Source organism: Pongo pygmaeus, chromosome 9, assembly GCF_028885625.2.
Source record: "Pongo pygmaeus isolate AG05252 chromosome 9, NHGRI_mPonPyg2-v2.0_pri, whole genome shotgun sequence".
In the NCBI taxonomy this organism is placed as follows: Eukaryota; Metazoa; Chordata; class Mammalia; order Primates; family Hominidae; genus Pongo; species Pongo pygmaeus.
Window position 1 is genome coordinate 119,258,092 of NC_072382.2, and position 14,785 is coordinate 119,272,876.

General features: G+C 53.0%; 1 protein-coding gene across 2 annotated transcripts in view; it reads right to left on the reverse strand.

Moving 5' to 3' along the window:
* Positions 1 to 14,785, reverse strand: part of DSCAML1 (DS cell adhesion molecule like 1) — a 366,272-nt gene that overhangs the window by 62,517 nt on the left and 288,970 nt on the right. For both annotated transcript variants that reach the window (XM_054439952.2, XM_054439953.2), the window contains exon 11: positions 14,285 to 14,461. In XM_054439952.2, coding sequence (XP_054295927.1) covers positions 14,285 to 14,461 — 177 coding nt within the window. The remainder of the gene's footprint in view (positions 1 to 14,284; positions 14,462 to 14,785) is intronic.

The following is a 14,785-nucleotide window of genomic DNA, read 5'->3' on the forward strand; positions in this document are numbered from 1 at the left end:
GTGAGCTCCTTCTCAATACACAGCTCCTTCCTACAGCAGCTTTAGGTGGGGTAGGGTCTTCTCTCTGAGACCCTGGGGGAGTGAAGACCCTGGTGTGAAGATGGCCCATGTCATTCAAGCCCCAGTTACAGTCCCCAGCGCCTGCTACAGTGCCTGGCACTGTGATGACCAAATTGGGGCATACGCTGGTGGAGGCCAAGGAGGCTTCCTGATGACTTCCAGGGCCCTTCCCTGACACCCCACATTGCATGCAGGCCTCTCCTGTGGGGCATCCGCTGCATGGCACGTGTCCTCCGGCAGCGTCCTTGCCTCCTTGTGTCTGACTGTGAGACTCTCCAGGGCAGAAGCATCTCTATTCCAGGCCTCGGCTTGTGTTTGTGGAAAGGAGAGCTTTACTGGGTGTCTTTGCCGTCCTCCTCTAGTGCCCCAGGGCAGCCTGCCCCAGTCCACAATTAGGCTCACTCAGGGGAGCGGGGAGCCTTGCTGGGCCACTGGGGCTCAGGAAGCTGCCTTATAACCATGTGGAAACTCCAGATTTCCTTCTGCTGGTTGCAATGGGCGGGCACCCCTCGGAGAGGATGCACCATGGAGAGGAGAAAGGCACCAGAGCCGAAGAGGAATCACCCCCTGCCCTTGCTCCAGGGCCCTTTCAGGGCAGCAAGCTGAGGTGGGAGGAAATCAATTTCAGAAACAAGATAGTTGTCAGAATCCGATGTAACCGGTTCCCGTCTGTGAAATTACTCTCAGGACGGCTCCTGTCACCCCTGAGGTCCTGCTCGGACCAGCTGCTATTTACATTTTAATTTGATGTGAGAGGCTGATAGATTTTTAAAACACCACGAGACAGCTCTGCTGCCTCGCTCACTCCCGGCATCTACACACTTTCTGACCAACCCCCAGGCATGGAGGTAGAGTTCTAGGGGTCTCCAGACCCTGCCACGGGGATTGCAAACTCTGCTCCTACTTGGCCCCTACTTAGCACCCCCAGATCCCCCCCTTCCACTGGGGTCCAACTTAATAAGCTGGGGCAGGCCCGCGCCTTGCAGTTTACAAAGCAGTGCTGCATCCTTTGCCTCCAGCTTCATTCTTACTAAGGAGGTGGCCTGGCTCTGTTATCCCCTACAGAACCAGTGAGGAAATGGAAGCCCAGAGAGGTTCAGTGATTTATGTAAGGTCACACAGCTGGTGAGTGGCAGGAAGGAGACTAAGCCCCAAGTCCTCTGACAACTGGCCAGCACCTTTCTTTCGGTTTATCCTAGCCTTCTCCTGTGTAGGTTTTCTCCCCCACATGGAGAGATTCTGGGGAGAGTGGAGGTGAGTGGGGGATTGTGAAAGAGGCTGAACACTGGAGGAGGGCTGGGCTGGCAGGGCCAGGAGGCCAGTCCAGGGCAGGCTGGGGCTGGAGGCGGGAGCTGGGGAGAACGGTGAGTCTGGCCTTCCCTGTCTTTGTCTCCTGGCCTCTTTTCCTCTGGTGATTGGAGCTCAGCTGGTGTTTCTGACAAGTCCCCAAGTCACCAGGGAGTGAAGACTCAGTTATGAATACCCAAAGGAGAGGAGCGAGCAGTGTGTGTGGGAAGGAGGATGTTGAAGGAACAGGATGAGAATGCCACGGGCTGTTGGGAGAGGCTGCTGAAATGCAACAGAGGCATGGAACGTTGAACTCCAAAAGGAAGCCTGGGCACATCTTCACCCCATTCATGGGCGTGACTAGGATGATAATCATCACAGTCTGTTTACTGAGAGCTTACTATGTGCCAGGTACTGTTCTGAGTTCTGTTACTTGCATTAACTCATGGAATCCTCACACAACCCTATTTTTATTTCCACTTTACCGATGGGGAAACTGTGGCCGAGATAAGTAAATTGCCCCTGGTCGCGTGGCTAGTAAGTGGCAGAGTCAGGCCATGGCCCAGGTCATTTGTGATCTCATCCATGACATAAGAATGTGAATGTTGGCCGGGTGCGGTGGCTCACGCCTGTAATCCCAGCACTTTGGGAGGCCAAGGCAGGTGGATCACTAGAGGTCAGGAGTTTGAGACCAGCCATGGCCAACATGGCCCGTCTCTACTAAAAATACAAAAATTAGCTGGGCATGGTGGCGTGTGCCTGGAATCCCAGCTCCTCGGGAGGCTGAGGTGGGAGGATCGCTTGCACCCAGGAGGTGGAGGCTGCAGTGAGCTGAGGTTGCACCACTGCACTCCAGCCTGTACAAGAGTGAGACTCTGTCTCAATAAAAACAAAAAACAAAAAACCCCATGAATGTCAGAGAAGGCCAGTAGACATCGAAGTAGAATCAAGGGCCCAAGAATGGGAGTGCCAAGCTGAGCTTCTCTGAAGAGAAACGCACGTGAATGTGGGGGAAAGAAGATTGGTCTGGGACCCAGGGGACCAAGGGGTTAGGCTAGTCTGCACTTCCAGGTGGATGGTCTGGGGGAGGGTCTTGAGGAGGTTCTCAGGCCCGGCTACACCTGAGAATCACCCTGGAAGCTTTTAAAAAATATTACACAGATCCCACCCTGCCCCCCAGGCTCTGATTTATTGTTCCATGGTGGGCCTGGGCGCCTGCATTCCCCGTCCCTACCCCGAGGTAATTCTCACGCGGTTTGGAGAAGAACCTCAGGGCTGGACGAGTCCTCCTCTACCTCCTATGACAGCAGCTGCCTCTGGCAGGACAACCCCAGAGGCAACAGGATTGGAAGAAGGGCAGCAAACTTAGGGTGTCCTTCATCAGGAAGGGACTTGACTTTGTCAGGAAGTCCTTCTGAAAGTCTAACTGAAATCTCTCCTGGACTCTCATAGAGCTTTTCGCCAAAAAGGATGCTTTGGGGACGACAAAATGCCTTCTTGGATGTCCTCTTCTTTGCCTTCTGGGAGAGGCTTTTCCAAGGGACAGCAGGTGCCCTGAAGCCTCTCAAGGGCTCTGTGAACCCACCTTGTAAAGGAGCAGGGAGCCCGTGTGTTCAAGGCTCTCATCGCCTTTTGTTTCTGAAAGGATTACACGCACCCCTGAGAGGTGAGGGGGCCCCTCCTTTTCCCCAACCCACCCCACTCCCCTTCTCCCCCCAAAGCCTTGTGTCGCTGCTCCTTGTTAACAAGCTCCCGACAAGAGCTGCAGCGCTGTTTGGCGGTGTGAGATAAGCCGCCACAAAGGGGCATTGTTGGCGCGCCGGGTGGTCGGCGGGGTGGGTGGGAGCAGCGCTTTGCGCAGCCTTCGAAGGCAGCGGCATCTCCAGGCCTCCCCTGGGAAAGGCTGGGGGTGGAGTGGGGAGGGGGTGCCTTCTGGTGCCTGCTTTGTTTTTCCCTTCTTAAAGAGCCAGGGCCATGGCGTTGTTAATTTGATTGCACCCACTTCGGCTTCTTGTCTCCCCTGATTAGCCAAGCTCCACCTGAAGCATGAGATTAATTCAAATTGCATGGAAGCAATCAGCCTCAGCGCCGAGAGCCAGTGGGGAGGTGCCGGGGGAGCTGGGGCCCGTGGCCCTGGCTGTCCACTGCTCCAGTACACAGGGAGCAGAACTGGCCCGAACAGTATGTGTGCAAGGGGTAGGGGTGAGGGTCACAGAGAACGGTTGGGGACTTGGACTGCACAGCTGTTTCTGCTGCACTGGGGGTCCAGTTGAGGCCCTCAAACTCGCCAGGCCTTACTTTGTCCGGCTTTAAAATGGGGCCAGTCACCTCTTCTCTTGGCTCCTTGCTAAAGAGTAGAAGCGCAGGACGGGGAGTGTTCTCAAATGAAGATGGGGACCCAGTTTTCCTCCTGCCTCTGGTCCTCTTCTTTTTTTTTTTGAGACAGAGTCTCGCTCTGTCACCAGGCTGGAGTGCAGTGGCACGATCTCGGCTCACTGCAACCTTCACCTCCCAGGTTCAAGTGATTTCCCTGCCTCAGCCTCCTTAGTAGCTGGGACTACAGGGGCGCACCACCGTGCCCAGCTCATTTTTTGTATTTTAGTAGAGATGGGGTTTCACCATGTTGGCCAGGATGGTCTCCATCTCCTGACCTCGTGATCTGCCCACCTTGGCCTCCCAAAGTGCTGGGATTACAGGCGTGAGCCACCGCGCCAGGCCTGGTCCTCTACTTTTTATTTATTTATGTTTTTGAGACAAGGTCTCACTCTGTTACCCAGGCTGGAGTGCAGTGGCATGATGATGGCTCACTGCAGCCTCAATCTCCCGGGTTCAAGCAATCCTCCTGCCTCAGCCTCCTCAGTAGCTGGGACTATAGGTGTGTGCCACCATGCCAGGTTAATGTTTGTATTTTTTGTAGAGATGGGATATCACCAGATTGCCCAGGCTAGTCTTGAACTCCTGGGCTCAAGCAATTCGCCCTCCTCTGCCTCCCAGAACTGTGGGATTACAGGTGTGAGCCACTGTGCCTGGCCTGGTCTTCTACTTTTCCGAGAATGTTGGAAAAATGATAGTAATAATAATAGCTAACATTTATTGAAAGCTTATTATGTGCACGCACCATGGCTAATGCTCTACATGAATTATCTCATTAACCCTCCCTTCTCTAAACACAGCCCTAAGATGTGGGTAGTATTTTTTATTTCCATTTTAGGCATGAGAAAAATGACTCCGAACATCAGAATCCTTTCAGAAACAGAAGGAGATGCCATCTTCCTTTGATCACTTGGAAGGTACTTCCAGGTCATTGCTGTGAATACCCTAGAGCTGTAAAGGGCCTGAAGTAAATATTTTAGGCTTTGTGGGCCATAGGTCTCCATTGCAAGGACTCCACTCTGCTGTTGTACCTGGAAGCAACCACAGACAACACAACATAAAGAATGGGTGTGGCTGGCTTCCAGTTACATAGACCACTGGCCAGATATGAGACCCAGTTTACTGAACTCTGCCCTGAGATTTTGTGCACAGGAGTGTTGGACCTTTTAGACTTGACCTAGAGGGATTTTTTGGCTAGGAGACTATTTTGCATTTAGACAGCGGCAGTTATAGGATGGAGGGAGGGAGAGCATGTCAGTTTCAGATGCTGGAAAGCATGGAGTTATCAATAACAGATCACCAGCTGGGCATGGGATTGTTGTGGGTTGAATTGTGTCCCCGAAAGATATGTTGAAGTCCTCACCCCTGGTACCTGTGAACGGGAACTTACTTGGAAATAAGGTCTTTGCAGATGTAACCAAGATGTAAGTTAAGATGAGGTCATACCAGAGTAAGGTGAGCCCTTAATCCAATAGGACTGGTGTCCTCATAAGAAGAGAAGAGACCCACATAGAGGGAAGAGGATGTGAAGCCTCAGGAAGAGAAGGCCATGCGGTGATGGAGGCAGAGACTGGAGTGATGTGTCTATAGTGCGAGGAACATCAAGGACTGCTGGCAACCACCAGAAGAGGCAAAGAAGCCTCCTTGCCTTTCAAGAGCACATGGGCCTGCCAATGCCTTGATGTCAGACTCCCAGCCTCCCAGAACTGTGACAGAATAAGTTCCTGTTGTTTCAGGCCATGCAGCTTGTGATACTTTGTGACAGCAGCCACTGGAAACCAATGCAGGGATCCAGTGTGTGATGAGACCTTCTTAGTGCAGACTGCCCAGGGATAGTAGCCAAACCTCTGCCCCATGGAGCTGGGCTAGGGTGGGGGGGCTTCCTAGGTGCCAGGTTGGGCTTCATATTCCCTGCTGTATGGGGAGTGCACCCCCTGTTATGCTCCCAGCCCCAAAGGCCCCAGCTGGCGGTAGGCAGGTTGGTGCAGGAGTGTGCAAAGACCAAGCCCATCTTGCCCCTGATATCCTCCCCAGCACCTGCCTCAAGCTCTTTGCTGTGTAATGGATGAACAGTGCCAGGGCTGGACGCGAGCAAACACAGACAGGAGAAGATGCTCTTTAGAACTGAATTCTGCCACGTCTAGAGTCTCTGTGGACTTGAGAGGCCCAGAGGACTAGGCAGGGAGGGGTGGGTGGAGGCTCAGGCTTCTAGGCGAATCTGCACTCAGCCCCCAGTCTCATTGCTTTCTGGCTCAGGACAGGACACCTGCCAGTCACACGAGTCATGAGTCACTTTAGCGGGGGGCGGGGGGTGGGAGCCTTAGGCTCGTCTGGTCTAGCACACAGCAGCTCTAGGGAGGATCCCGGCAGAGTGTCAGCCAGCGTCCGGCTGCTCAGGGCACCCCCTGTCACCTCCACTTTAACACAGTCACAGTGAACAAGCCACCCCTCCATTCCCATCTACTCCATTTCTATTGGTGGGACCATCATCCTCATCTCTCAGCCTGGAGCCCTAGTCTCTCCCAGCTCCTCTGTCCCATTCATCAAGGCCTGGTATTTGTTCCTTCAGAATGACTCTTAGAGTTCCGTTTTCTCTCCATTCCACGCTCAAGATTTTAATATCATTCCTATCATCTAGTGCATCATGTCCAGACTTCACAACCATACTTCCCATTCCTCTAGTCTCCAGCAGCCACCGTCTGGTCAGGTGAGTGCCTCACTGCCTGCCCGGGCTTCCTGCCCCCAGGGTCTTTGCTCATGCTCCTCCTTCCACCTGGATGCCTCCTTTCTTCCCTTGCCCTTCCAAACCCAACTCAAGCCCATCCCTCCGAGAAGCTCCATCTGACCACATCTGTCCACCTCGGGTTTTTCCTTCTCTAACCTCACATCACACTTCTAGTGCCAAACATTTTAGCAGGTGATCTTGTCTTGTTTCCTGAAGGTCAGTTCCAGCTTCCTAACCAGTCTGTATGTTCCTGGAGGGCAGGGAGGGTGCATTCAATCTCGCCTTTCTCTCTGTCAGTCTTCGTCACCAGGTTGGACACCTGAGGGCTACTCAGGAAGCACCTGGTTATTACTTGGCTGATCCAACAATTTATTATAGCCTCACCATTCAGAGGGGCTTCAACTGTAATTGGGGGAGCAATTCTGGGCTGCCCACTTAGGGCAGGGCTTGGAGGCACTGCTAAGCTCTGTGCCTGCCTGCATTTTCTTATCTATTAAGTAGAGCCGCCCCATGATAACCTTGACTCTCTTTTGTCTTGGAGCGTTTGCTGGCACCTTCACCTTAACTGACATATTGGATGCACACAATTTTGTGATTCATCTGGTCTCTGCCTTTATGGTACCTTGGAGCTCAGATCCATCCGGAAACTCTTCAGTGCTGTGGTCATGGGGACTGCAGGGATGAGGGTGAAGTGGTGGTGATGGGCTTTTTGCCACCACTGGCTAAGGCCTCTAAGAAGAAGGTAAGAGCCCAGATGAGACCCTTAGGGACAAGCACTTTTAAACTGGAACTGGAGGATGCATGGGCAGGTTCATCCCTCCTATCCCTTTAATAAAACCTCCCTGCTTGTCAGGGGACCAGGGCAAGGATGGAGATTGTTCCACATGGAGACTGTTCTATTCGACCTTGAAACTTTTGTACAAACGTCCACTTTGGGGTTACGTTTGGGATGCGATGTGATTGCTCCAATGATACTGTTGGCATTGGGAGGTCAGTAAGATCTCCCACGTTTCGTTGGTTCAGGCTTATCTTCATCTTTCCTACAGCTCCCGAAGCACAAAAGCCTACAGCTTCGGAATGCTGGGGCCTGGAACTGGCGACACATGCCCGCGAGTCTCCACTGGCACAACAGAACGCAACCCACTTGTTGAGCTCTAGCTCTAGTCATGCCTTAGTGGGTGAGGGAAAGGGACAGGAGGATGGTGACCCCTCTGAATAGAGGAGCAAACTGAGTCCCTGGGAGAAGGACTATGCCCAATTTACCCAGGGCATAGCGAGGAGCACTGGGACATGAACCAGGATCAGAACCTTTCTGTCCCCTAAATGAACCACTTGTTTTGGCCTCCCTGGGCTCTGCAGAGGGTGGGGAGAGCCTGCAGCTGGCTCAGGGCTGCAGACCTCCTGGCGAGGGCCCAAGAAGGTTTGCTGACTCCTTGCTCCTCTGAGAATGGGGGCTGCGGTGGGGAGCCTGGCCTGGTGAGAGGACATGTCCAGCCTCTCTCCTCGCCTCTGTCTGATGAAGCAGGAGTCAAAGTGTTGCTCCTTATTCTGTGAAGTCTCAAAATCAATGAGGCCAAAGAGACAGCCGGATGATCATTGCCATGGAAATCATCACAATGGCTTATTCTCTCTTCCCTTCCCTCCCTCCCTCCAGCAGCGGTGGAGGTGGGGGTGGGCACTGGGCCCCAGGTTTCCAGAGCGGACTCCCTAGCTTGGCATGGACCAGGGTGGGGCCCTTTCTGCCACCTGGAGGCTGGGCAGGTGAGGCCGACTATGATCATTACCTGGCTGGAGAGAGCAGGTGATGGCTCCCAAATCCCACAGCTATGGCAGGGCCAAGCACCAGGCCCAGGCCAGCGTAACTCAGCACCCAGGCCTCAGCCCTTGAGTGCTGCCCTGCCTCCTCCCCCTGCTGCTTGCAGATCCAGCAGAGAGTCTATCCCGTCCCCCACTCGCCCAATCAGGGGGACTCATAAGGGGAGAAGGGAAGAGCAGAGGGGGTGACCTGTGAGCCCGGATGGGATTGGACCAGACCTGTGGGCTAGAGGTCCGTCAGCCAGTCCAGATTCCAGAGTGGGCAAAGGCCTGTGCTGAGTTGGGTGCTGGAAGTGAGAGTTCCCACCCAGGGAGGCGAACACCAGCCCCAGCCCCCAAGGAGCTTCTGTCTGTGACGAGATAGGACCCACCACCGGGGAACACACAGGAATATCTTGGGCCAGTTGTTTGCCCTCTCTGGGGCCTCAGTTTGTCACTTGTGCTGAGAGGGGTCTTGTGAGTATAGTGTGTGGACACCCAATCCATGTGCCCAGGCTCCACTTACATGCCCTGCCAACAGCTGTCCCTCAGCTCTAGGGGTCACGGTGGTGGCAGGGCCCATCCGTGGGGGGACAGTCTGTGGAGGAGCTCTCGGGAGGTCCTGGAAGCAGGGAATTCCCTGGGTACCTGGACTGTGGTCTGGAAAGGGATTTGTGGGCTCTGAGCAGCCATTTTCTTGGGCTCATAGACTGCTTGCCCTGCGGAAGGAGCAAGGGTCCCAGTCCCCCAGGTCTCAGGGAGGTGCTGCTTGTGTTTGACAAGAAGGAGTTTCCTTTGGGCAAATTTGAAATAAGGACCATCTTGAATCTCCAGACTCAATTTTCCAAAGTTTTGCATCCTGACCTCAGTCCCAGTGGCCAACCATGGTGGGTGACCTGGTCCACAGAGGCCCGAGGGCTTCCTTTGCTAGGCCCGCCCCCTCCATTTCTCAAGTCCCCACGAGAGTTTGGCCCCAAGCTCCCCGCTCCTGATGTTGTGGCTGCGCAGCTGGGTGTGTGCTCGCTGAGGGCACTTGGACCTCACTTTAATTGGTCTGACATTTTGCTAAACAAATAAATCAAAACTCAGACCAAACAAAGAGCCCTTATGGGTTTAATTGGCCAGGGGCTTTGTCTAGAACCCAATCACTGGTGCCTTCACAGAGTGGAAGAGAGTCTGGGAGGTCCAATGAGACCTGTCTAATAAGGTCACCTGCTGGACAAGAGGATGGCTGAGTCCCGGGAGGGCACTGCCGTGCTATGGCTGCCTCAAAACACAGCCAGCCTCCTTCTGCCTGGGACTAGGCAGCTTGGCTTTGTACCTGCCTCTTATTGAAGAATTCTCTTTGAAGATGCTTTATTTTTTCCCCATGTGTCAGTTGAAGGGGGAATGACCTCCTCTTCCTTTTGGTCATTATCTCTCTTCCTTTTTTTAAAAATACATTTTAAAAGGGAAATAAAAGGCAGCTCTGTGGACGTGGTATTTTCTTCTGTTAATTACATTTATTTTCAACCAAGTTCTGGGAGGTGGTCTGGTGCCTTAAAAAGACTACCCATGCTGCTACAGTCATAGCTAGTCTGAGCTGGAAGGGAACTGGGGTCATCTCGTGACTAGATCTTAGTTCAGGCCTCTCACTGTATGGATGAGGAAACAGGCCCAGAGAAAGGAAGGGACAACTCACGGATGCAGAGCCACTGGGTCTGAGCCAGGACTAGCACCCAGCTTTTTTACTCCGTCTGTGTTCCTTCTACCAAACCATCAGTCCATAGAAGCAAGTTCTGGACTCAGCTGGGACTATACTTAACCCAATGACCTTGATCTAATCTCTGACGTTCTCTGAGAAGGAGCTATTGCCTACCAACCTCACAAGCAAGGTATGGGAACGGCTTTGTAAACTGTAAAAACATGCAGGCAGCGATGCTGGACTATATGCTCAGGCACTCGCGAGTTCAACCCACATCAAGACTCAGGGAGGAGTGGGGACCACTTGGGCCTGGTTGGTTTCCATCAAAGATATCCAAGGACTTGGAAAACCACTTGCCTGCTCTAATAAACCCTTAGCTCCCTGTGATCCTGAAAAGGGTTCTGCATAGCAGTTCTGCAAGAACTAGCTTGCGACTTCCGACTCCCATCCAGACCCTCGGACTCCTGGAACTCCTGTTTAAAGCTTAGTGTCAAGAGTCAACTCTACATAGAAAGAAAACATTTATCTTCCAAAGGCCATAGCATCTCACATTTCATTCTCCCCGTCACTCTCTGCCAGACACCCTGAGTTTCCTCAACACAGGACATTCACAGGCCTTCCTGTCTCCACACTGTGCTGTTTCTGCATCCCTGGAAGGGCGTGAACTCCATCCCTGCTGGCCCTTGTCCAAATCCTTCTCATCCTTCAAGCCCTAATTAGAGACTATTGCTTTTGTGAAGCTTTTCTTGACACCTGCTTCTTCAACCCCAGAGTTAAAATTGATGACTCTATCTCAGATTCTTTCTGTATCACCTTGTTTGTAGCTTTTTAAGGCATTTATCATTTTGTGTATCATAGTTGTTTTGGGTGTCTGTCTATTTCTTCTTCAAGATTCTAAATTCCCTGAGAACGGCAGCTCTGTCTGACTCATCACCAGGTTTCTAGCACCTAAAACTAATGACTGCTAATTATCGAATGTGTATTTTGTGCCAAATACTGTATTAATTGCTGTGAGTGCATGATCTCCTTTAGACCTTACCAATGCACAAAGTACTACACAGTAAATCCAAACTTACAGGGGAGGACATTGGGGCTGACAGAGATTGTTGTCCTGGACCTCACAGCTATCCAATGGCAGAGCTGGGCTTTGAACCCAGGGCTGTCTGGCTCTAAAGTCTGTGCTTTTAATCACCACACTTTATTGACCTATTTAGTGAGTGCTCAGGGAGCACCATTAAGTGAGTGCTGAGTTATCACTGGAAGCTGCAGGGATCAATGGTATAGACACTCCCCATTAGAAGCCAACCACAAACGTCCAATCTGACACTTGGAGGCTTTCTCTGCTGTTATATTCCCTTTAATAGATTTATTTTCTTTCTTCTGCTTGGGCAAAGTGGGGATTAAGATCAGTTTGCTTTCTGAGAGTTCATGAAAGTGTGAGTTCTGGAAAGGTAAAGTTATTTTGGGTCAAAACTTTCCCGAGTGTATTAGGGGCATTGAGGCAAACCTTAAAATTGGCTTTGCAAATGGTAGATCTTTCTGTGGCTGGCTCTGCAAGTGGGCGATGGTGTGGGCGTTTGAGATGGACTGAGGGATGACGAGGAATGGTTTCCCCTGCTGAGGCCGTGGGTAACCAGGTCCTGAAGGTTCTACCTACCTATGCCCTTTAAACTGAAATCAGAACTGGGGAGTGGGAGAATTGCTGTCAGGTTGAGGAAAAGTGAAGGAGGGAAAGAAAAGAGCAGGCAAGGAGAGAGGCTGTGCAGGGCAGTAGCTGGAGCGGGTTACTTGGAACAGGAACTTGCCTCGAAGCAGCAGGAGGCAGAACAAATATTCCAAAGAAGGCCAGGCGCACCAGCGGTCCACCCAGTGCCCCGACAGTGTTGCATTGTCACAGGAGCATCCTCTGGCAGCCAGATACAGTGCAGAATCACGCAGGCTGCTACACAAAGACAGTCAGCTCCTTCAACCCCAGACAGAGGCCCTGCCCCTGCCAGCCTCCATGACCACTGCCCTGGAGCCTCCAATGTCCTCGGCCCTGCCTCTTCCCCTCCTGCTGGATTCTGGGTGGCATGAGGGCCTCTAGGATGGCTCGGGCAGGTCACTGGGGAGAGTGGGGCCACAATGGGAGGGGGCATTTGTGACAGGAAGGGTGTGAGAAACGGAGGATGTGTGAGAGGGAGTGTGTGCGTGGCAAGGCTGGAGAGCAGCCCATCTGAGGGCCATGCAGGAGCCATGAGTGGGTGTTGAGAGGTGCTGTAGGTGATCGGAGGTGCCCTGAGCAGGATTACGTGACCCCGAGGTGTGGAGAGACAGCAGCTGTAAGAAAGGCGTGTCGCCGGCCCTACCAGGAGAGAAGTGAAGGAGCACACCAAGGCCTGCAGATGAGGACATGGGGGAGGAAAGGAAGGAGGAAGCCAGGTCCAGGTTCTGCCCAGCAGTGACTGGCATAGTGGGAAACTCCTGCCATTCCCTTGGGAAGATGGGGCGCCGTAGGTGAGCCCCAGCGTGTGTGTGGTGCTGAGGTTTTGTGCAGCATGTGTTCAGGAGGTGGCCCTGGATTTACCAAATATGCTCCTTCTGAACCCCTCAGAGCGCTTTGCAGCTGCTGCTGGGTTGCAAAGTGAGGATGGCATAGAAAAAGTGCAGGCCCACCAGGGGAAGTGGTTTGCTCCGGGGCCCAGGGCATCAGCGACAGCCTGAGGCACGTGGGGTCCCCTCACACACAGCCCAGCTCCTGACCGCTGTGTCCTCCGGCACCTGCGATCCCTGCATCTGCATGGAACAACCACTTGCCACAGAGCCAGCAGCTCAGCGGAATCCCCCAACTTAAAGGAAAAGGCAAAGAACAACAACAGCGAAAAAGCATCTACGAGTTTGGGAGATGAGGAGGGTTGCAGAGGTGCCTGCTCTTCCGCCGCCTCGCGCAGCCAGAATTAGCCAAGCTCTCCCAAGCTGAGGGATGTAGATTGATTGCCTGGTTTTATTAAGGACAAAGTGCTTTTTGATAGTGTGAGGGAAGTGGCTCCCCAGGGCGGGGATTCCGGCTCGGAGCTCCCTGAGCATCGATCGCTGGGGCTTCCCTGTCTTATGCTGAGCTGAACGCGGGCTTTGGCAAGTGATAAAGAAGCTATGATTCTTAAAGGTGGGAACTCTGGGGAGAGGCTGGGCGGACCACACACGGGGCTATGCTATCAGCAGGCTTTCCCACGTGCACCCTAGAGGGACTGCCGCTACAAATAACAAAGCTGGCCAGGCCATGAAATCTTTGCTGGCCACTTACCATACCGGTTGCTTCACTTACACCATCTGACTCGCTCTTGACATGAAACGTGACGGGTAAGGCCCTATTACGAGCCCAACCCCCAGCTCATAGTGTAGATCAGGAAAATGAAGTAGCACGAGGCCGAGTATGCTCATCAAGGTCCCACGGCATTAAGTCCTGGCTCCCAGATTCATACTTGGCCGGGTCAGACGCTAACACTCAGGCCCTTATAGCCATGTCTTGACATGGGGCCAGATGGACGTGGCCCTTCTGATGTGATTCCCAGGAATCCATTACACAGACCCCTGCGGTGTAAAGGGAGAGGCTCACCCAGTAGGGATGTCTGTATGAGACTTAAGAAAACCCTGGGATAGCAAATAAGCAGTGTGCTTCTAAGGCCGTTGAGGCTGGCTCTGGGCGGGGGGATTTAGAAGCCATGGGTGCAGCACCGAGTTGTAATGAGCTGCATTGGTCCTTGGGCTTTTCTGAAGCATCTCCCTCTTTCCATGATCAGTACCTGCAGGACTCACAACAATTTTGTGAGATCAGTGGGCTGGGAAGGGAGCCCTCGCACAGGTGAGGAAACTGGAGCACAGAGAGGGGGAGTGACTCGCCCAAGGTCACTCAGCTCATCAGGCTGATCTGGAATTGGAACCCAGGTTTTCTGACCTATAGGCCCTTCTTCTACATTGTGTATATGCTATTTTCCTTTCTAAGCTACAAGGAGGTTGTACACAAGCAAGTGTATATTAAGTAGCAAAAATAAATGGTTTGATAGGATTATTCAGATCGAATTGCCAGTCTACAGACCAAAGTAAACAGGATGCCACATGATATTGCAGCAGAGCAAATCATGAGCTTATTGTGACCAGGGTGGGGTGCGTTGGGGCCTCTCAGGGTGAAGCCCCTGTTTTAGATGACAGTGCTTTTGAATGCCCCATCCAAGGGTCCCAAGCCCACCTCTGACTAGGAAGCCTTCCTGCCTCCCCTTCATAGATGAAACAATGGACACCAAGAGAGTAGGCAAGGAGAGTGCAGAGCCGGGCCTTGGCTGTGATTTGGGGGTGCTGCGGGGGCGTGTGGGGACAGGACTCACTCTTGACTGTGAGGAACATGGACTTGCTGATGTCGGTGCCTACGCCGTTGCTGGCCTGGCAGAGGTAGTAGCCGATGTCCTCTTCTAGGACGTGGCGGATCAGCAGCGAGCTGTTGGGCAGGATCTGGATGCGGCCAGTGAGGGGCACAGGGTGGTACTGCTGGGGGTTCCCGCTCCCTGGAAGGAGGCAGCTGTTAGGAGGGCTGAGTCTGCACTGGGGCATAAGCTGAGAGTGCCCCAGGAATGGCCCTGACACTTCGCTCTTGCAGATCTAGGGCCATTTTGTAGCAGAGCTGCACCATCCCCAAAGTGCTGAGGCCACACAGCTCCTGGTGGGCAACAGGAAAGACCCCCCACCAGAGGACTGGCCTTGCCCCAGCTCTGATGCCAGGAGATGAGGTTGGGAGTCTCAGCTCAATGCCCACTTTGACACTGGCATGGAGCTTCTTTGGGTTGAATTCCTTGGCTAGGAAGAAGGAGCTGTGTTTGGGCCAGTTGGCT